General features: G+C 39.9%; 1 protein-coding gene across 2 annotated transcripts in view; it reads left to right on the forward strand.

Annotated features, from left to right (window-relative positions):
- Nucleotides 1-23,148, forward strand: part of SIK3 (SIK family kinase 3) — a 270,503-nt gene that overhangs the window by 158,870 nt on the left and 88,485 nt on the right. For both annotated transcript variants that reach the window (XM_005856818.2, XM_005856819.2), the window contains one exon: nucleotides 22,361-22,522. In XM_005856818.2, the coding sequence (XP_005856880.2) occupies nucleotides 22,361-22,522 (162 nt within the window). The remainder of the gene's footprint in view (nucleotides 1-22,360; nucleotides 22,523-23,148) is intronic.

Here is a 23,148-nt window from a genome sequence, read left to right on the forward strand (position 1 = left end):
CTGGGTGAGGGGCTGATGGCTGTTTGCAGGCTGGTCAAGCCCCTCCCAGTGGGGACCCTCACCCCATGGAAGTTTGGCCAGCCTGGGTGAGAGGCTGATGGCTCTTTGCAGGCTGGCCACACCCCCTTTTTGGGGGTGTCCCCACTGGGGTGCCTGGCCAGTCTGGGTGAGGGGCTGAGGGCCGTTTTCAGGCTGGCCAAGCCCCCCCAGTGACGGAAGCTCCCAGCCTCTCCTTTTTTTATTTATTTTTTTATTCTGGGATTTATTTACCTTCTATAATTGAAACTTTGTAGCCTTAAGTGGAGCTCAGAGCCAGCCAGGGCGGGCGGGAAGCTTGGCTTCCTCCATCACCAGGGGCAACCCAAGCCTCCTGCTCGCTCCAGCTTCGTGGCCACGGCTGGCTGAAAGCAGGTATCTGGGGTTTATTTACCTTCTATAATTGCTATATTTATAGCATCTGCTATAAAATAAAGGCAAGGCTGTGGGCGTGGTCGCTGTCTCTCAGAGAAGCAGCTTCCCACCGAGACCCAGCTTTCATTCTCTTGTCTGTCTTTTCTAAGCCTTTCAGCCACCCCCACTCAGGTTCACCCCTGGCTGTGCTGGCCCAGCACACTTTAGAAAGAGATGCCTCCATTCTCCCAGGGCGGGTTCCTGCCTCAAACCCCACCCTTACAGGAAACAGCTCAGGGAAACAGCTCGGGGGAGGGTGCAGCCATTGCCAAGACAACCCCTGCAGGACTGACTTCCTTCCACTTGGTCGCGGCGGTTGTGGTCGTGATGAACACCACCCATGGTTTTTATATAAGTAGATACCATACATCTAAATTTATACTTAAGACCAAACATCTCTTGTGTTACACTTAATATTACTTCTGATAATGGCAATGATTCTTCTAGGATTTCACATAACATTAGAAGAATTATGTCAGTACTTTTTAAATTGATTTTATTTATTTATTTTTTACTTATTTAATGTGATGTTTTCTTTTCTTTTCTTTTTTTTCTTTATTGATTAAGGTATTACATATGTGTCCTTATCCCTCCCATTGCCCCCCCCAACTCCCCCACTCGTGTCCTCACCCCCCTGGTGTCTGTGTCCTTTGGTTAGGCTTATATGCATGCATACAAGTCCTTTGGTTGATCTCTCCCCCTTACCCCCGCCCTCCCCTACCTTCCCTCTGAGGTTTGATGGTCTGATCGATACTTCGCTGTCTCTGGATCTGTTTTTGTTCATCAGTTTATATTGTTCATTATATTCCACAAATGAGTGAGATCATGTGATATTTCTCGTTCTCTGACTGGCTTATTTCGCTTAGCATAATGCTGTCCAGTTCCATCCATGCTGTTGCAAATGGTAAGAATTCCTTCTTTTTTACAGCAGCATAGTATTCCATTGTGTAGATGTACAACAGTTTTTAATCCACTCATCTGCTGATGAGCACTTAGGCTGTTTCCAAATCTTACCTATTTTAAATTGTGCTGCTATGAACATAGGGGTGCATATATCCTTTCTGATTGGTGTTTTTGGTTTCTTGGGATATATTCCTAGCAGTGGGATCACTGGGTCAAATGGGAGTTCCATTTTTAGTTTTTTGAGGAAACTCCATATTGTTCTCCACAGTGGCTGTTGCAGTCTGCATTCCCACCAGCAGTGCACGAGGGTTCCTTTTTCTCCGTATCCTCACCAGCACTTGTTATTTGTTGATGATAGCCATTCTGACAGGTGTGAGATGGTACTGCATTGTCATTTTGATTGAATTTATTTTCTGTGCTTTAGTTATATTTGGCTATTTGAGACTTTAAAGATGATCAGCCTGCATTTATGTAACCTTAATAAATGATAATTATAATTTGTGGTCAAATCATAATAATAAAACATTCTTTTTCTCAGCAAAAAACAAATAAATAAAATTTATTTCAAAATGAGTGATTTTTTTACTCTCCCCCCCTAAAAGCTTTTCAATTTATATATTTACTTATTTATTTTAATTTTCTTTTTTTCAATTGCATTTGACATACAATATTATATTAGTTTCCGGTGTACAACTGTGATTAGACATTTATGTAACTTACAAAGTGATCACTCAATAAGTCTACTACCCATCTGACACTACACATAGTTATTATAGTACTAGAGGCCTGGTGCACAAAATTCGTGCCGGGGGGGGGGGTCCCCCTCAGCCCAGCCTGCACCCTCTCCAATCAGGGACCTCTTGGAGAATGTCCAGCAGTCGGACATCCCTCTTGCAATCTGGGACTGCTGGCTCCTAACTGCTCGCCTGCCTGCCTGATTGCCCCTAACCCCTCTGCCTGCCTCCCTGATCATCCCTAACCTCTCTGACTGCCTGCCCAATTGCTCCTAACTGCCTCTGCCTGCCTACCTGATCACCCCTAACTGCTCTTCTCTACTGGCCTGATCACTCCTAACTGCACTCCCCTGCCGGCCTGGTTGCCCCCAAGGGCCTTCTTCTGCCGGCCTGATCGCTCCTAACTGCTCTCCCCTGCTGGCCTAATTGTCCCTAACTGCCCTCCCCTGTAGGCCTGATTTCGCCCCCAACTTCCCTCTCCTGCCAGCCTGATTGCCTCTAACTGCCTCTGCCTCGGCCTCCACCACCATGGCTTTGTCCGGAAGGAAGTCAGACGTCCGGAAGATGGCCTGTCAACCTGGTCTAATTAGTATATTACCTTTTTATTAGCATAGATATATTATATAGAATAGGTTTGCTTAAATGGGGGGGGGTGGGAACCTTTTTCAGCAGGAGGAGATGCTCTTGGCAGACAAAAATACATAATCTCTATATCTGGACTGAGAGCCAGCCATATGCACTATACTGCCAAACTGGTTGAACCACTTTCTTACACTTATACCAAACAGCTGTTGCCCTTAAAACCCTTCCTCAGCCCCCACCTTAGGTTCTGCCTTTGTAGTTCACCCAGATTAGGTTCTGATTGGTCGGTTTTTATGCCAGTCAGTGTCAAAAGCTCTGCCTCCTAGGCAGCCATTTTCTCCTCGCGGTTCACCCAGATTTGGTTCTGATTGGTCGGTTTCTATGCCAGTCAGCATCTCCCGGCCTATCTCTGGGCCTGATCCACAGTCGCCGGGGCAGCTGCCGATCAGGCCTTGCCTCTCTCTCTCTTTGGGCCTTGCCAGCAGCCACGGCAGCTGCTGATCATGCCCCACCTCTCTCTCCAGGCCTCTCTCTGGTCCTGATCTGCAGTCGCCGCTGTGGCAGTGGTGAGGTCATTATGCCTCTGGCCCAGCCCTGGGCCAAAGGCTAACGACCTCACTGTGCCCACCTTGCCCTGCCCAACCCCCCGCTGCCCTGCCCACCAACCTTTCTGTGATAGGAGCCTGTGGGCCAAGGGGGAGGGACCTAGAGGTGCTCCATGCACTTCCTGGTGACTGGTCGTTCATCTGGTCGTTCAGGTCGTGATGGCCCCAGGCCTTCTATAATGTAGATTATTAACTGTATTCCCTATGCTGTACTTAACATCCCCATGACTGTTTTTATAACTGCAAATTTGTACTTCTTTTAAAAAAAATATGTTTTTATTTCAGAGAGGAATGGAGGGGGAGAGAGAGATAGAAACATCAATGATGAGAGAGAATCATTGATGGTTGCCTTCTGCAGCCCCCTACTGGGGATCGAGCCCACAACCCGAGCATGTGCCCTTGACCGGAATCAAACCTGGGACCTTTCAGTCTGCATGCTGACACTCTATCCACTAAGCCATACTGGCTAGGGCCAAATTTGTACTTCTTAATTCCTTACCCTTTTTTACTCTCCCCCTCCAACCCCCACCTTTCTCCCATTTGGCAACTGTCAAAATGTTCTCTGTATGTATGAGGGTGTGGGTTTTTTGTTTTTTTGTTTTGTTTTGTTTTTACTTTTTGATGTGACTACTAGAAAATATTAAATTATATAAATCGCTTGCATCTTATTTCTATTAAACATTGCTGATCTAGAAGATTATGTTAAGAGAAATGGGAGTATACAATTAGAGTTTAGAATTTCAAAGGCAGAAAAATATCAAGCAAAGATAAGTCCAAGATGTGGCCATAGGATTAATTGCTGAACTTTGATGGAGTTATAGGTCACTCACTGCAGATACAGAAGATTCACGGAATTATTATGAGGTTAAATTGTCAAACAGGTGACCCTTATGGGTGTTGATATTGCCTGAGTGACTGGCAGAATCTGCCTGGAGCAGCAGACCGCGAACTGCATTTCAGTGTCTTTGAGAAATGTGAAGTCAAGAAAGGCGGAAAGGGGTTGACCAGGTTCCCTAATATACCATTGTGGTGTGAAGCTAGTGGGGACTTAGCAGAGTCTACATTACTTCCTAATCCCTCATGGCATACTATCCTGCTAGTCTTGAAAGGGCTTAAAAAAGGAATGGTTAGTCTCAGAGGAATTGAAAGGGTGATTATCAGTGAGTATCAGGACAAAAGATACAAAAGCCCTGTTCTCCCCCATTGCCCCATTAGCGCTACTCAACTTTCATCACCCTTCTCAACTGTTATGCTTTCCACGAACTGTGCCCTGATTTTGCCAAAGATTTAATTGCCCTTTCCCTTCTCCCTTTGAGCATACCTCTACTATGGCAGTATTATAGTATTTTCTTTTGTCTTTTTATTTTTTTTTTTATTTCTTTGTCATTTACTGATAATAGACTAGATCAGCTGTCACCAACTGGTGGCCCATGGACCAGTGGTGGTCTGTGAGGTCTGAAAGGTTGGCAACCACTGGTTTAAGGAAACCTTTGGAGCAGCGGTCGCCAACCGGTGGTCAGCGGACCACTGGTGGTCCATGAGGTCTGAAAGGTTGGCGACCGCTGGACTAGATAATTGAGATAACTGTCTGTTGACCTCTCGTTTTCTTCTGGTGGTTCGTTTGCCAGATCCTCATCTTCCTGACATCTAAATTTTGGATTGTTTCTCAGGTCAGTCCTTGGACCTCTTTTCTTTTTTATGCATATCTGTGCCCTCGTTGAGTATATATGATGAATTAAGCTCTTAGCTCCCAAATTTTAAATCTCAAGTCCCTCTCTGATCTGAACTTTAGATTTATATTTCTAGCTGTTTACTTGACATCTCTGTTTGGGGTCTAATGGGCATCTCACTGTTAATGTATGCAAACTGAAGTCTGATTTCCACTTACTGACTTTATTCACCAGTCTTCCCTATCTCAATTATAGCAACTCTATTGATGGCTCACATCAAAAACTTCTATAGAGTCATACTTAATTTTTTTTTTTGTTCTTGGTGACTCAATCTTCAGAATATATGCTGAATCCAGTCACTTATCAGCACCTCTTTCTTGGTTATGTAAGTCTCCAGTGTGCTCCCACTTTATGGCCTTTAAATTTTCCATTTCTTTTTCCTGAAATACTCTCTTTCCGGATATCCACGTGGCTCTTTTCCATTTCTTTCAGGTCTCTTATGAATATTACCTTATTAGGGAAGTCTTTGCTAGCCATGCTGTTTAACATTTCACTCTTCCTACTTGCCCACTACTGTTCTTGTGTTTTTGTTTGTTTTTTGCTAATCCTCACCCAAGGATATTTTTTCCATAATTTTTTTTTTAGAGAGAGTGGAAGGGAGGGAGGAGAGGGGAAGAGAGAGAGAGAAACATTAGTGTGAGAGAGACACATCTTTTGGTTATCTCCCAAATGTGCCCGGACCTGGGCTGGGATCAAACCTGCAACCCAGGTATGCGCTCTTGACCGAGAATCAAACCCGAGACACTTCAGTGTGTGGGCCGACGTTCAAACCACTGACAAACACTGGCCAAGGCTCTTCTTGGTTCTTATCACCATTTATTGATTTGTTATTGTTTTGCTTCACTAAAATGTAAGCATCAAGAAAGTAAGGACTTGGTTGTTTTTGAGCCTTACTAAATGTCTAGTACTTAGAATAGTAGTCATAGTGAATGAATACATGCTCAATTGATCAGTTAAATAAAAGATAAAAAAGAATGTCACTAGATTGCAGATTGTGGCATTTGAATCTTATTCACCTGTGTCTCCATTGTTTAATGTACTTATCTAACATGTAGTAGGCACTGAGTAAATTTATTTCATTGTGTCACAGTAAATCAACTGTTAGGCATGGAATTTTCATGTTATTCCATAACATTTCAGTTAAATAAGTTTTTGATGTGCAGGGGAGGAGAACACCTATATGTTTTCTGGATAATTTCAGAGCAAGACTTATTGAAGATTATGAATGAGCATTTATTACTCTTTTAATTGATTTATTGAGATGACCATTGCATACTATTTAGCAATATATCATAAAGGGGCAGCCATGACAATATGGGCCTGTTTAATTTTACAAACAGAATTGAGAAACTGGTTAGTTTTTTAAACCATTAAACTCAAAATTTAAAACACGCACAGTATGATTTATTTAGATATATATATTCCCAAGCTTCCTAATTGAGACCATGAATTCATAAATCCAGCACTTGATTATCAAGGAAAGTTTTCTGAATACCAGGCAGAACGCATAGGCATTTAAAACAAGTTACTGAGTTGACATTAGTTTGTTGAGATGTGTATAATTAATAATGGATATTCTCAGCACCTTAGAAATTTTATTCCCTAACGGTGCCCGCGTATATGGAACCCAGAACTTCTCACAAAGTCATTTGTTTGTGTTATGGGATATCAGTGACTAACTAATAAGTCAGAAATGGATAGCCATTCTGTACCAGATACTGTATTAAGTGTTTCACATATATTATCTTGCATCCTCCTAGATGTTTGAGAACACTATCACATTTGTTTATTTGAGTGCACTACTGTGTGCTGGTATTTTTTAAAAATAACATGTTTTTCTTATTTAATCCTCTAACATCCTACATACCTTAAAAACTAAAATACTATTTTTCCACTAAATTATTTACCCCCTTTGGCTATAAAAACTAGCTATTTTCTAAGGCTTTACTAACAGGCAAATAACCATATCACTGAACTCCTTCCCCAACTAACTTCCCATTCATTATTCTTTATTCTTTTGTTTTATTTTCTTTATGTCAGGCATGAGTTTAGCATTCATATTTGCAATCTGCTCAAGATGTATGAGGAAGCCACCTGTGTTTAATGCTTAAAATAATACAGTTTGATGACTTCACTTTATTCTCATTTAAAACTGAATAATATTTCATTTTATATATACACACCACATTTTGTTTATCCATTCATCTGTAGATGGGCATGTGGGTTGTTTGCACATTTTGATTAGTGCACATAATGCTGTGATGAATGTAGGTGTGCAAATGATAGATAACATTTTTAAAAACTGTTATCATAGGCATTTTCAAGTAAATATAAGAGGAAAGAGAATAGCATAATGAATTCTGATGGTATTCATCACCCACTTTTAGCAATTATCAACATTTGACTGTTTTTTTTATCCTTTCCCCAACTTTCCTTTTTTAAAGTATTTTAAAGAAAATTCAATTATATGATTTTATTAACCAAAGTCTCCCCAATAAATTCAATAAAAATATAATAAAATCAGAAAATCATATCATTTCACTTATACATACTTAAAATTTTTTCTTATAAATAAGGACTTAAAAACTTAACCATAATATCTATCTCAAAGTCATTAGTCCTGTCTATTGCTTTTTCAGATGCCAAACCTGTCCAATAAATTCTCAATTTCAGGTGTTTTGCCATTTTAGAATATACATTTATAGATCATATATATTTTAGAGATTCTGATTTTCCCTGGCATATTCTATGTTTTCATCCTTTTTATACATCTTTTACTGTGTTTTCTTTAGTATATTAATCTCAGTCATTTACTAGTCCATGCTTTCTAATTCTAATATCTCAGTCATCTCTGGTTCTGCTTCTGTTGACTTTAATCTCTAGATTATGGTCACTTTTCCTACTTCTTCCCATGCCTAGTAATTTTTCATTGTATACTGGATATTAAGGCTAACATGTTGTAGAGACTCTGCATGATACTATTTTCTGTAGTGTTGGGGTTGTTCTGAATCAACTTGATCATAGTGAGGCTTGACTTTAGGCTTTGGTAGGGTGGTTCTGCTGTAGTTGTGCCCTTACTTCAGTGGCACAGCCTTCACTCCTAGTGTCTTGTCTTCTGGAGTCTCAACTGAGTGCCTAGGCTACTCACCCAGGTCCTTCCTTGTGAGCTGAATCCGAACTTCAGCATCTTATGAGCACTGTGTAACTTCTAAAAATTTCTTTTTAGCTTTCCTCTTCCCAGAAATCTTTTCTGCTAAGCCTCCCATAGTCTTGCTCTGTACATTTTCAGTGTGGGAGTTGGCCAAGGACTTAAGTGGAATTTCTATGCTAAATTTTGATGTTCCTTCTCTGCTTTTTCCTTTCTCTGCAATCTTGCTACCCAAAGTTTAGCTTCCTTTGTAACCCCTAGCTCTGATCTGTTTCCACCACCCTGACCTACTTCTCTTTGCTGGGGCTTATTTCCCTAGGTTGTGGTTGGGTGAATATGGGGCTCACCTCTTGTGTTTTCCTTCTCTGAAGAATCATAGCCCTTCTTTGGTTATTGTCCAATGTTTTATAGTCTAAAGTGGGAGAGTAAATCCAGTATATGTTACTGTTTCGCAATTAAAATTAAAGTTGACAATACCATTCTTATATTCCACAAAATATATATTTTTTACTAAAAGACAGGACATGTTTACCTTTCTCCAGTTGTCTAAAAACATCTTTTTATAGTTTGTTTAAGTCATGATGCAACAAAGCACATTCTTCTGTTGAGTTGCTGAGTGGCTTAAATTTTTTATAATTTTCAGCAACCCTTTTCTTCTGCAAACACATTTTTTTCTATGCCATTTATTTAAGAAACTGGATCATCTTACAAATTTCTCACATTCTAGATTTAGGTCCTTATTTTGTTTCTCTCAAACATGTTTCTCTAACTCACTATTACTTTGTTAAAGTGGTTAGGTTAAATACACGTCACTTTGGGCAGGGTGTAGGCAGGAATACTTCACAGTATTCCTATTACATGATTTCAGGAGTTATATAATATCTGATTTCTCCACTTGTAGTGATGTATGAAGCTTTATAAAGTTGTTAATAAAGTTTCCTATCGACCATTGACCTAATGTTTTAGCCACTCTGATTATTTAGTTGCCTAGATACATTATTTCATTAGAAGTTGCAAAATGGTGATTACTAATTCTCTCATTTAAAAAAATATATTTTTTTATTGATTTCAGAGAGGAAGGGGAGAGGGAGAGAGAGATAGAAACATCAGTGATGAGAGAGAATCATTGATCGGCTGCCTTCTGCACATCCCCCTACTGGAGATGGAGCTTTCAACCAGGGCATGTGTCCTTGACCAGAATCCAACCTGGGACCCTTTAGTCCGCAGGCCAACACTCTATCCACTGAGCCAAACCAGCTAGGGCTAATTCTCTCATTTTTCTACATTTATTAGCTATGATTCTTCTGTAAAGAACTTTGCCTATAAACTGTTTAAAAAGTATAGTAAAGGCAAAATAAATGCTTGATTATTTTCCTTCATTTATTAAATTTCAGAATAATAAAGTGGCACCCATCGACCTCCAGTGGTGACTTCTGAAGTTGATTTTGTTTATTTTGTAATATCATTATGAACTTAAGAATTTTAATGCTTTTGATGTGTTTCCACTGAGTCATTATTCTTTTGATGCTACTGCGTTGTTGTTGCTTAGAGGCCTTTCAGGGCAGAGAGGTAGTATATATTCTTATGGAGAGAGAAAAGTAAAAGATGAGTTTGTACTAACATTTCAATTGAAATTTAAGATTCCAGCGCTTTGCTTTTATTTATTTTATTTTATTTTTTTTAAAATATATTTTAAACATCGATCAGCTGCCTCCTGCACACTCCCTACTGGGGATGTGCCCGCAACCAAGGTACATGCCCTTGACCGGAATCGAACCTGGGACCCTTCAGTCCGCAGGCCGACGCTCTATCCACTGAGCCAAACCAGTCAGGGCTGATTCCAGCGCTTTTAATATTATGTATAGAGTGGGACAAAAGTAGGTTTACAGTTGTTTGTGAGAGTAATAACACAAGAATAAACTCGTTTTACATGCTCGCAACTGTAAACCTACTTTTCTCCTCCCTGTATTTATATTTTTTCCCTCTAGCTGAAAACTGTGGTTCCAGATGACGTTAACATAATTACATACTTGATATGGAGAGTCAGGGAAAGATTGTTTCAAAGCAATACTAATATTATTACAGATATTGAGGAGATTACTGCTTCTTTTTGTCCTTAGGCTATATCCCACTAAGGATGCATAGGAAAAATACTGTGTTTTATTGTTATTTAAAAAATTATTCCCAACCTATGTAATTTTATTAACCAATGTCATCCCAATAAATTCAATTAAGAAAAATAAAGCAAAGCCCTAGCCAGTTTGGCTCAGTGGATAGAGCATCAGCCTGCGGACTGAAAGGTCCCAGGCTCGATTTCGGTCAAGGGCACATGCCCTGGTTGCGGGCTCGATCCCCAGTAGGGGGCTTGCAGGAGGCAGCCGATCCATGATTCTCTCTCACTATTGATGGTTTCTATCTCTCTCTCCCTCTCCCTTTCTTTCTGAAATCAATAAAAACATATTAAAAAAAGAAAAAGAATCCCTGGTCTACAAGGGAAGGCACACATGTTAAGAAATCATTGTAGTACAATTGTTCACTGATGATGTAGGGGTACATAGACTAAATGCCATTAGACATAAGTTATGGAGCATTTCTTCTAGGGTAGGTGAGTAGACTAGGGAAAGTTTCAGAGAAATGACCTTTGAGCTGGATTGTAAAGAATGAGCTTGAGCCCTAGTCTGCGGACTGAAGGGTCCTGGGTTCAATTTCCGGTTAGGGCACATGCCGGAGTTGCAGGCTCAATTCTCAGTGTGGGACATGCAGGAGGCAGCTGATCAGTGATTTTCTCTCATCATTGATGTTTCTATCTCTCTCTCCCTCTCTCTTCCTCTCTGAAATCAATAAAAAAATATATTTTTTTAAAAAAAGAATGAGCTTGATTGGAGCCTGTTGATTATGGTAGGATTCAGAAAAGATCCTCTGCATTATAAAGTTAGCCTGCTCACTTTTGCTACTAGTATATAGGCAGCATGAGAAACATTTGCACTACATTGGAGAAGTCAGAACTAAAGCATATTTTATGACTGTAAGTATTTTACAAAGAAATTGTATTTTTGCAAACCTTTTAAGGAAAGAGGTTATTTTTTGGGGGGACTAGACAAGAAAATATAGTGTGCTTTTTAAATATATATATATTGATATATATACTTGCAGGAATACTCAGTAATGAGTACTCCAAATAATTCTCTATCTTGATTGCAGTGGTAGGTGCACAGATATTTCCATGTGATAAAATTACATACAAGTATTCACACATTGTACCCCTGTCACATTCTAGGTTTTGATATTGTTTGATAATTACATAAGATTTAATCATTGGGGAAAAGTGAGTGGGTACATGGGATCTCTCTCTACTACCTTTGCAACTTCCTGTGAATCTGTAATTATTTTAAAATAAAAGGTTTTTTAAAAAAATTATTACTTTTGCTATTGGTGGTTTTTTTTTAAATATCATGTTATGTAAATGATTATAATTCACAGGTGATTTGATTTCTGACCTGGGAAACTCAAGAGAATCTATTGAAAAACTGTTGCAACAATGTGAGACTTCTTTAACATGAGTTAGTCCAAATATAAACAGCCAATAGTTTTTTTATATACAAACAGCAATCTTGGAGAAGTATAGGAAAGAATCTCATTTAAAATAGCACCAAAAAGACAAACTTTTATTATGAATAAAAGTCACAAAACGTCCAGTTTTCAAGGAAAAAGTATTGAATATTTCAGAAATGTAAATTCTCCTTGAAGTAGTTTTGTAATTTAATGTAATCTCAATAAAACATTTTTTACATTAGGCAAGTATACATACAGACATAGATATAGGGAGTGCAAGAATATAGGGACACCAAACAATTCTAAAAAAGAAGATACACAGAGCCACGTGAACACCACACTGTCTTGTTTACTAAGCTTTAGACTATCTTGAAGTCAGGTAGCCTTAATCCTGTAACTTAGTTTTGCCTTTTCAAAGTTCTTTTGGCTATGTCCTCTGCATTCCCATCTGAACTTTAGAATCATTTGTCAGTTTATAACCCCCCAAAAGCCTGAAGGTGTTTTGATTGAGATTGCGTTAGACCTATTATGTCAGATTTATCCCTAAGTATTTCATATTTTTAAAAAATGTTTACTTGTGTATCCATATAAATGCACTTTTTAAAAAATAGAAAACAAATCACTGGTGTGTAAAACCAAACATTATTTTTTTGTTTGGTTTTTCTTTCCATCATCATTTGTCCTCCCTGTACCCTCTTCCACCTCCACTCCCCCACTTTTCCCCCACAATCAACCACACTGTTGTCTGTGTCCATGAATTCTTTCTTTTTCCTCAATCCCTTCACACACCTCTGCTTTTCCCTCACCGTCCCAAGAGCTGTCAGCCTGCTCTCTAAGAATCTCTCTCTATTTTGCTTGTTAATTCATTTTGTTCATTAAATTCCACATATAAGTGAAATTATATAATACTTGTCTTTCTCTGACTGGCTTGTTTCACTTAGCATAATGTTCTCCAGGTCCATCCATACTGTCACAACGGGTAAAATTTTCTTCCATTTTTATGGCTGAGTAGTATTCCATTGTGTAAATGTACCACAGCTGTTTTATCCACTCATCTACTGATGGACACTTGGGCTGCTTCCAAATCTTGGCTATTGTAAATAACACTGCAATGAACATAGGGGTACATATGTTCTTTTGAATTAGTGTTTTTGAATGTACTGTTTTCCCAGAAGTGAAATTGCTGAGTCATGAGGCACTTCCACTTCTAATTTTTTTTGTATTCCTCACCTGAGGATATTTTTTCCATTGCATTTTCAGAGAGAAAGGAAGGGAGAGAGGGAGGGAGAGAGAGAGGGAGGGAGGGAGGAAGGAAGGAAGAGCAGGAAGGAGAGAAAGAGAAATATCAATGTGAGAGAGACCCATCAATTGTTTGCCTCCTGCATGCCTGGGAAGCGAATCCACAACCAAGGTACATGCTCTTGGATTGAACCCATGACCATTTGGTGCTCAGGCTGATGCTCTAACCACTGAGAATACCAGCCAGGACCCATTTTTAATTTTTTGAGGTAACTCCATACTGCTTTCTACAGTGGCTGCATCAGTCTGCATTGCCACCAACAGCGCACGAGTGTTCTACCTTCTGCATATCCTCGCCAGCACTTGTTGTCAGTGAGTGTTAAAAAGCCCCACTATGACTATATTACTGGCATTCTGTCCCTTTGTGTCCATCAAGATTTTCTTTATATATTTAGGTGCTTTTATGTTGGGTGCATAGTGTTTACAGGGTTATATCCCCTTGTTGGATTGCTCCCTTTATCATTATGTGGTGGGTCTTCTTGTCTGTTACTATAAGCCTTCGTTTTAAAGTCTATTCTGTCAGATAAGTATTGTTACTCCAGCTCTATTTTCCTTTCATTTGCATGAAATATCTTTTTTTATCCCTTTACTTATAGTCTGTGTGTATCTTTTGTTCTGTGGTAGGTCTCTTGAAGACAGCATATTTATGGGTGTTGTTTTCTTATCCATTTAGCTACCCTATGCCTTTTGATTGGAGCATTTAAGCCATTTACATTGATTATTGGTTGGTGGTGATGGTGGTTCTTCTTCTTCTTCTTCCTCTTTCTTCCTCCTCCTCCCCCCTCCTCCTCCCTCCTCCTCATTCCTCCTACTCCTCCACCACCACCACCACCACCTCCTTCTCCTCCTCCTTTCTTCTTTCTTCTTTCTTCTTCTTTGCCCTTTAACATTTCTTTTGATACTGTTTTGGTGGTAACATGCTCCTTTACCTTATTCTTATCTGGGAAGCTTTTTATTTCCCCTTCAGTTTTAAATGATACTCTTGCTAGGTAAAGTGGCTTTGGTTGTAGGTCCTTACTTTTCATCACTGAATATTTAATGCCAGTACCTTCTGGCCTGAAATGTTTGTTGAGAAATCAGCTGACAATCTTATGGGAGCTCCCGTTTGGATAACTGCCTTTCTCTTGCAACTTTTAAGATTCTCTCTTTGTCTTTAACCTTTGCCATTTTAATTATTATGTGTCTTGTTGTGGGTCTTTTTGAGTCTATTTCTTTGGGATTTTGTGCTTCCTGGACTTTTGTGTCTTTTTCCTTCACCAGATGATGGAAAATTTTGGTAATTATTTCTTCAAATAAGTTCTCCATCCTTTGCTCTCTCTCTTCTCCTTCTGGTACCCCTGGATGCAGATGTTGTTATACTTCATATTGTCCCAAAGGTTCCTTAAACTGTCATTTTTCTCTCATCCTTTTTGCTGCTCTAATTGGGTGTTTTTTTCTACCTTGTGTTACAATTTGCTGATTTGATTCTCTGCTTCATTTGACCTACTGTTTATTCCTTCTAGTGTATTCTTTATTTCAGATATTGCTTTTTTCATTTCTGACTAGTCGGTTTTTCTGGCTTCTATGTCCTTTTTCGTGATGTTGAGCATCCTTATAATCATGACTTTGAACTCTATATCTGATAAATTGCTTGCTTCCGTTTCATTTAGCCCTTCCTTGGTGAATGCTCTTGTTCTTCATTTGGAGCCTGTTTTTTACCTCCCCATTTTGATTGCCTCTTTATGTATGTTTCTGTATATGAGGTAGATCTGTTATGACTCCCAGTGTAGGTAGGGTAGCCTTATATGTATAAGCGTCCTGTGGAACCTAGTAGTGTTGTCTCCTTGATCACCTGAGCTGGGTGCTCTAGGGATTTCCCTTGTGGGCATTATCTGGGCCTTTCTATTGTAATTGAGTCTTGATTGCTGTTGTCCATTCCTGCGTGGAATTGACTCTCAGGCTGGCTGACTGTATGTCTCAACCCCCAACACAGCATTCAAGCTTCTGTGCAGGTGCTGATCACATGAAGCAGAATTCACTTCAGCAGGTTATGGTGCCTGCTGAGAACTCCCTATGGATATACTGCTTGTGCAGCTTATTGGATCCTATTCTGTTGTCTGAATCTGGCCACTGGCTGTATTGGTTCTGGGTCTCTTTGAGGGATTCTTGTGCAGGCCAATGTCAGATGCTGCCTGTGACTGTCCCTGGGCAATATGTTTGGAGCTATCCATAATCCACAGCTGTGGTTCCCTCTACTGTGCCTGAGTGTGTGAGAAGAGGACCAATCTGTGTGCCAAGGCCTGCTTTTACCAGCACTGGGTCTGGGGGCAGGTCAGCAAATGTGTCAAAGCACCCAAGACCACCTCTGCCTGCAGGCTACCTGTTAGGCTTAGTCACTGAAGAGCCTCTGACTATACTCCTCAGCAGAGTGTAAACTCCACAGGGTAGGGCTAGAGAAGGGGTGGGCAAACTTTTTGACTCGAGGGCCACAATGGGTTCTTAAACTGGACCGGAGGGCCGGAACAAAAGCATGGATGGAGTGTTTGTGTGAACTAATATAAATTCAAAGTAAACATCATTACATAAAAGGGTACGGTCTTTTTTTTTTAGTTTTATTCATTTCAAACGGGCCGGATCCGGCCCGCGGGCCGTAGTTTGCCCACGGCTGGGCTAGAGAGATTCCAGCAGATGGGGCTATTACTTCCCCATAGTCTGATGTCTCTGAGAGGGGAGTGGCCTGCCTGAGAATGATGGCTTCTGCAGTATGGGGGAAGGACTCAGCACAGGGATGCTGGTGGCTGAACCTTCAGCTCTCTCCCCAGAGCCACCCACCCCGGACTTTCCTCCTGCACCTTTCTTGGTTCTGGGGCTCTAGGCTGGGGAGCCCAGCTTGGGATTTAGACCCCACATTTCTCGGGGGGGACCCACTGTAGCTGAGATATCCCTCCAGAACTTCAGCTGCTGCCTATGACAGCCCAGTCAGCCCTCTTATACCTCTGCACTTCTTCCAGTCTCGATGTGGCTCCTTCTGTAAGTGCTTGGTTATATGGCTTCTCTCCGGCTAGTCTTCAGTTGGTTATTCAGGATGATTGCTCTATAATTTAGTTGTAATTCCAGTTTAGTGCTGGGAGGAGGTGAATGTAGCTTCCACCTAGTCTCTCGCCATCTTAGATCCATCTCTGGTTGTTGTTTTTTTAGTTTTTTTGGGGGGTATTTTTTTAAATCCTCACTCGAGGACATGCTTAGAGAGAGGAAGGGAGAGAGAGAGAAAAAAAAACCAAACACATCAATGTGAGAAATATCAATCAGTTGCCCTCCATATATTCCCCGATCAGAGCTTGAATCCGAAACCCAGTTATATACCTTGACTGGGAATTGAATTAGTAACCTTTCAGAGCACAGGATGACACTTAACCAACTGAACCACATGGACTGGGTTTTTGCTCTTGAGAGTAGATTGCAGAAGGCCAAGAGCAGAAACAGGGGTACTAGTTATTAATATTAGGAGGCCATTACAATAATCCAGGAGGAAGATAATGGCTCTTGGACTAGACTTGGGGGCACTGGAGTGGAGTGGAGGTAGGGGTGAGGGATACATGAAATCTCGATCTGTTTTGAAGGTAGAGGTAATAAAATTTGCTGAAAGATTAGATGTGTGGTGTGGGAGAAAGAGAATTAGGACCCCAAGATTTTTGACCTGGACTGGCTCCTTCTGTAAGTGCTTGGTTATATGGCTTCTCTCCGGCTAGTCTTCAGTTGGTTATTCAGGATGATTGCTCTATAATTTAGTTGTAATTCCAGTTTAGTGCTGGGAGGAGGTGAATGTAGCTTCCACCTAGTCTCTCGCCATCTTAGATCCATCTCTGGTTGTTGTTTTTTTAGTTTTTTTGGGGGGTATTTTTTTAAATCCTCACTCGAGGACATGCTTAGAGAGAGGAAGGGAGAGAGAGAGAAAAAAAAACCAAACACATCAATGTGAGAAATATCAATCAGTTGCCCTCCATATATTCCCCGATCAGAGCTTGAATCCGAAACCCAGTTATATACCTTGACTGGGAATTGAATTAGTAACCTTTCAGAGCACAGGATGACACTTAACCAACTGAACCACATGGACTGGGTTTTTGCTCTTGAGAGTAGATTGCAGAAGGCCAAGAGCAGAAACAGGGGTACTAGTTATTAATATTAGGAGGCCATTACAATAATCCAGGAGGAAGATAATGGCTCTTGGACTAGACTTGGGGGCACTGGAGTGGAGTGGAGGTAGGGGTGAGGGATACATGAAATCTCGATCTGTTTTGAAGGTAGAGGTAATAAAATTTGCTGAAAGATTAGATGTGTGGTGTGGGAGAAAGAGAATTAGGACCCCAAGATTTTTGACCTGGACAACTGGAAGAATGAATAAAATACATAGTAATAAGAAGCAGCAGCAGGTAGAAGCCTGGCGTGAGGTCATTGGATTCTTGGCAAGGAACACAAAATAATAAACCCTCTTCCTCTAGTCCAGTGGTTCTCAACCTTCCTAATGCCGCGACCCTTTAATACAGTTCTTCATGTTGTGGTGACCCCCAACCATAAAATTATTTTCGTTGCTACTTCATAACTGTAATTTTGCTACTGTTATGAATCGTAATGTAAATATCTGATATGCAGGATGTATTTTCATTGTTACAAATTGAACATAAAGCATAGTGATTAATCACAAAAACAATATGTAATTATATATGTGTTTTCCGATGGTCTTAGGCGACCCCTGTGAAAGGGTCGTTCGACCCCCCAAAGGGGTTGCGACCCACAGGTTGAGAACCGCTGATCTAGTCAGTGGCAGCTTGGGGCCTGCAGGGGCTCGGGGCAGCATGATGTGAAAGTGAGAGCACTCTTTAACGTGCTCCAGGCAGCTGAGTTCTCTTGGCCTTGCCTGGCCCTTTTGGAAAGAAGCATTTGTGTGATAAACAGGAATTTGTCTCCATGGGTGTAGAAAGAAGAAATGACAGAACAGAGTGGCAAAGCAGAGAAGTACTAGCTGTGGTTAGCTGGAATTTACAGAAATTTTTCAGGTAGCTACCCTAAGCTTAGCACACATGTCGCCTTTTCTCTATTCTAGACGAGGTTATTTCTTCATCATGAAAAGTTGTCAGGGTATTTTCATTTTAAGCTGGTGATTTGGATCAGTTATGAGTTGTAGACAGCAGACAAATGGAGACACTGTCTGTTTATAGTGGAAAAGTGACTTAAAGCTGTGCTGGCTCCCCACCACTACCTCATTAGTGGCGGGCCTCGGACACGCCAGAAGCTGGGCGGGGAAGTCAGGACTGCCTGGTGTGCAGTTTTGCTCTTTGAAAGGTTAGAATCTAAATGTACCACAAGCTATTTCTTCCTGAGTCAGATTGGACAAAATAACAAACAGTGAATTCTGAAGCAAACTCTATACGTGCTGGTGCGCTAATACTTTTGAAACTTCAGAATTTGCTTCCTCCACTTCGAATAATATTCCTCAGAAGATAGAGAAATCCCTTAGTGTCACTAACTTCTTTTTATTTTGTGAGGAAGAGCAGATTAAAAATGAATGAAGAAATCTAGTGCCCAGTGGTTTATGGCGATTGGAAAGTGAGAAAGAGAACTTAGACTCCTTACTTTTGATAAGAGCTTAACATAGGAGAGCTTTTTCTGCTTCTAACTGAGAGTTACCTCATCCAGTCTGGGATGAAATGGTTGGAGTGAAGTTGTGATAGAGAAAAACTTTAAATTCGCCTGCTACGTTTAGTGGCAACTAAATAGATAAGTAGTTAATTGACAGTGAAAAGAACTTAACTGTGAGGGAGTTTGTTCAGCAGCGTGTATGTAATTGAAGATTTTGGACTGGGATGGGGCGGTGTGGAACTACAGGAGCCAGCCAGGGTCATGTGGGGTGTCTGGGACTGAAGATGTGGGTGGCACTTCGCCCAGTGTTAGGAGAGCTAGCTCACTGAGCTGCCTAGAAGCAGAACAACTCTTTAGAGCTCCTTGCAGCTGGGGTTTATCCTGACAAGATTCAGAATGTACTTTACTTTAAATATTGCCATGTTGTTTCATTTGCCTTTCTGAAATTACCCTAGTGTTTATTCAAATGCTGTGACTGTGCTAAGTGCAGTCTGGGCTGCTGCTCTGGGTTTCTTTGCTGAGAGTAAAATAGCCCGTTTGAGCTGGAAGAATTTTTGCTCACTGCCTATACAGCACACATGAACATAAGCAGCCATTTGTCCACAGGCAGCTGAGAGGCGGTTTCTGCAGGGACTGAAAACCACGCAGGCCACTGGCTTCCTGGCACGCCCACAGACCTGTAGTTTCTGCTGAAAGCCAACTCAGGGGACAAGAAATGGGGGTGGGGGGGTGGTAATAAGATGGGCAAAACTAAACGCAGAGGCTAAAATCTGAATGATGTTGCACTGTTAAGATGGCCCTGTGTTGGGAAGAAAGCACAGTGCTCCCAAGGAGGAGACAACTTGAGCATAAATACAATGGCTAGGAGAAAACATCTAATGTTTGCAGCCAACACTTTTTTAAAGTGATTTGTATATTTTCTTTATATTTATAACTGTAGGATTCTGTAGGTACCTTTAGGAAAAATACTATATAGTTTAAGCTGCTTTACCCACTGTGCTATCATAAATACCTTTACCAGGGTCATGTAACAGTGACAAATGATGTACCTTCAAACACTACAGAATCCTGAAGAACCTTGTGATCTCTTAATCAAATTCTTAAATATTCTCTGTATAGTCTTGCCCCAGACCTTTACAAAATAGCATAAAACACACTGTCAAATATCAGAGGGAAGGTAGGGGTGGGTAGGTGGGTGGGAAGAGATCAACCAAAGAACTTGTCTGTATATATCCATAACCCATGGACACAGACAATAGTGTGATGAAGGTCTGGGTGGGGCGGGGGCATGCCAGCAGGGGATAATGGGGAAAAAAGTGGGACATATGTAATACTTTCACGATAAAGATTTAAAAAATAAAAATAGCTTTTTAAATGTCTTTAAAGTTATGTCATTCATATATGATAACTCTAAATCACAATACATGTTTATACCCAAATACACTATCCTTTCTTTGTCCATAGCATGTAACAGAATTTATTTCTATTTGACAGATCAAGAGTTAGAGATATTGGCAGTATAAATGATTTGCCCAAGGACAACCAGTGTGTCATTGTAGAGATAAAACTAGGCTACATTCCACCAGCTCCTGGCCTGTGTACAATTTTGAGAGCTTTCCAATCATTTTAAAAAAACAAAGTACTAAAAAAAAAAAAAGAAAGAAAGAAAGAAAGAAAGAAAGAAAGAAAACAAAGTACTTAGAAAATATAAAGAGGTGTTTTTTTTAATAAAAGAAAATCACTTATTTTGGAAATTACTAAATCATTCTGTTGTATTTAAGAAGCTCTTTGATGTGTCTGGTAATTAGTATTTACTGCCAGACGAATGTCTCTTGGGCATTTTAATTAATGGTTGGCTTGGCCAAATGAGCTTCTGATGGTAAACCTTCATAAGGGTTTATTTTTATGTTTCTCAAGAATAGCTGTCTCTTCAAAGCTCTTTAATTAGACAAAGGTTAGCAGCTAAAACATATTATTAGAATAATTAGGCCTTGGGTTAAGAGAAATAGGGGGTCAATGGAGCAGGTACTGTTAGAGAATAGTTTTTTGAAATAAAACACAGTGCTGTACATCTGATGGATGTCCAGGTCTTTAGCAGTTTATATTAAGTTACTATCCTTAGTTAGGAAACAACTTTTGTGTTTAAAATTCATATGACAGGTCTCACCAGAAGCCTAAACACCAGAGTGTGAGCTCAGTTATCAGCACCTCTAACTCCCATAGACATTTGCATTCTAGTCCTCTGAACTGCTAAGCTGAAGACTTCATATATTCTTTCTTTACTCAATTGGTAATCTTGGCCGTAATAATGATTATTTTTGAGGGAAATGCTTCAAAGATCTTCTGTGGGGGTCATTCATAACACTAAAAATTATAACAATTCCTTTGAAGGGTTTTCTTAATAATTTAAATTATCTGTAAGATAGTGTTATTATAATTACTATATTTTTGGTCCAAAATTTTATGGTCTTTGTGGTCAGAATTTAAATTATTTGAAAATCTGCTATGTAGATGGATTGTCATTTAGCTCCCCTTCTTCATGCTCCTCTCCAATTTCCTGTCCTAAACTCTTAGTCTTAGCAGTCATTATTGGTACATATGTTTTACACCAAACTTCCTCTTGGTGATGAAGAAAAGATATACCTGATTGGTCCTATTGGTGACTGCAGTAGCACTGTAACAGTTGGGTAGTATTACTAAAATAACTACTGATAAACAATAACACATTTATTTATAGTGTTTAATTTTTCAGTTTTCCACTATGTGAAGATGCTTATGGTGGCAAATGTGTCCTTTTTCCAGCTAGATCAGCTCGTTTGGGGATAGTGCTGATAAAACTATTAGAAATTTAAAACAGAGCAAATTGTATCATTGCTAATATTTCTGATCCCATCAGCTGTCATGACCTGTGTATGTTGCTGGTTACATGAAGAACTGGGTTAAGAATATGTATGTCATTGCTTCTATATAAACCTACTGCCACTACTAGAAAAAGAACTTTAAAAATTTATGGTATTTCATTTTTAAATATAGAAGATTTATAGTACTATAAAGTTTATAACATAAATTCTTTTGCTATATACCTTAGTTAGCAACATAGCCAGTGAAATTATTTCATTTAAAGTGGTAGAAAATGCACCTTTTTTATTGATGTTATCTGTAAAAATTGATAATATAATTTTAAAAATATTTGCTAAGCACAGTAAATGCAGATGTAAAGATGCAGGCATATTATGCATTACAGAATATAGTCACCAAATAAATATATTTTTATGTCAAATTGTAAAACTTTGAGAAAGCAGTAGAGCCTAAAGTTTATTGAACTCTGCTTTTTGACTCACCCTTTAGCACAGGAAATATTGCTGATACTTATCTTCAAGTGTACGTTTGCTGTGTATATGTAAATTTTGCAAAGCAGATAAGAAAAGGAAGGTGTTAAGTGCTATGATCCTTGAAAAATACCATATGACTCTTAGAACTCTTTTTTTTTTTGAGGGAAAGCAAGTACATTCTTGGGCATATGTATATAGCAGGATTTTTCTTAAAATAGTTTGGGTACTGATTACTAATGACTTTTTATAGATACAGACCAGGACTGTAAGTGGGTTGTTTTCTGTTTTTTTATTTTACTTCTTTCAGCTCATTCGTTTGGTGGCTCCCCCTGCACCCTCCTTACATCTGCCTTTTGAAATGACCCCAGTGTCCACATGAGAACTGACTCTGTTCTTCTTCATCCAGACCACCTGGTGGCCCATGGCAGGATGGCGGAGAAGGAGGCCCGTCGGAAGTTCAAGCAGATCGTCGCCGCTGTCTTTTTTTGTCACTGTCGGAACATAGTTCATCGTGATCTAAAAGCTGAGAATTTGCTTCTGGACGCCAATCTGAATATCAAAATAGCAGGTGAGGGGCATGCTGAGGATGTGATATAAGGACAAAGGAGCTTTTCCTTCAAGATTCTTGAAGCAAGGGATTGTCTATTTCCATCCATTCAGAAAGAAATATTGTGAAAATAAAGGGGTTTTGTGTGTGTGGCTTGAAAACTGATAAATTTCCAAAATACATTTATGTTATTTGCTGGGAGGAAAGAAGGAAAGGGATACAGTTAAAGTTTTATTTTGGTTGACCAGTCCCTTTTAAATAATAAGGAATAAAACATAGAAAAATAGGAAAAAAAAACTGCTGAAATTTTGTGCCTCTCAGCTTCACTGAGAAGGTGGGTTTATGGTGCTCCTGATACAGAGCATGCCTAACCTGAAGACGGCGGCTCATGGTAGTTTAGGGAGAACCGACCGGGCAGCGGTTTAAAGGCAGTCCCTGGTTCCTCCGATTTCACTCATCTCATCTGGCAGAGCCCCAGAGGCACTCTCCCTACCTCAGTCTACCTAGATTTCAGCTTCAGTAAGCGCTCAGCATTGCTAACCAATCCACGCCCACCACTACTGATGGGAGGAAGTGACTGCAGATGTCAAATAGGAACTATAAATGTGAAAAGAAACCGTTTTTGTTTTCTAACGGTTTTTAGGATT

The sequence above is a fragment of the Myotis brandtii genome, unplaced genomic scaffold (genome assembly GCF_000412655.1).
Source record: "Myotis brandtii unplaced genomic scaffold, ASM41265v1 scaffold105, whole genome shotgun sequence".
NCBI classification, from domain to species: Eukaryota; Metazoa; Chordata; class Mammalia; order Chiroptera; family Vespertilionidae; genus Myotis; species Myotis brandtii.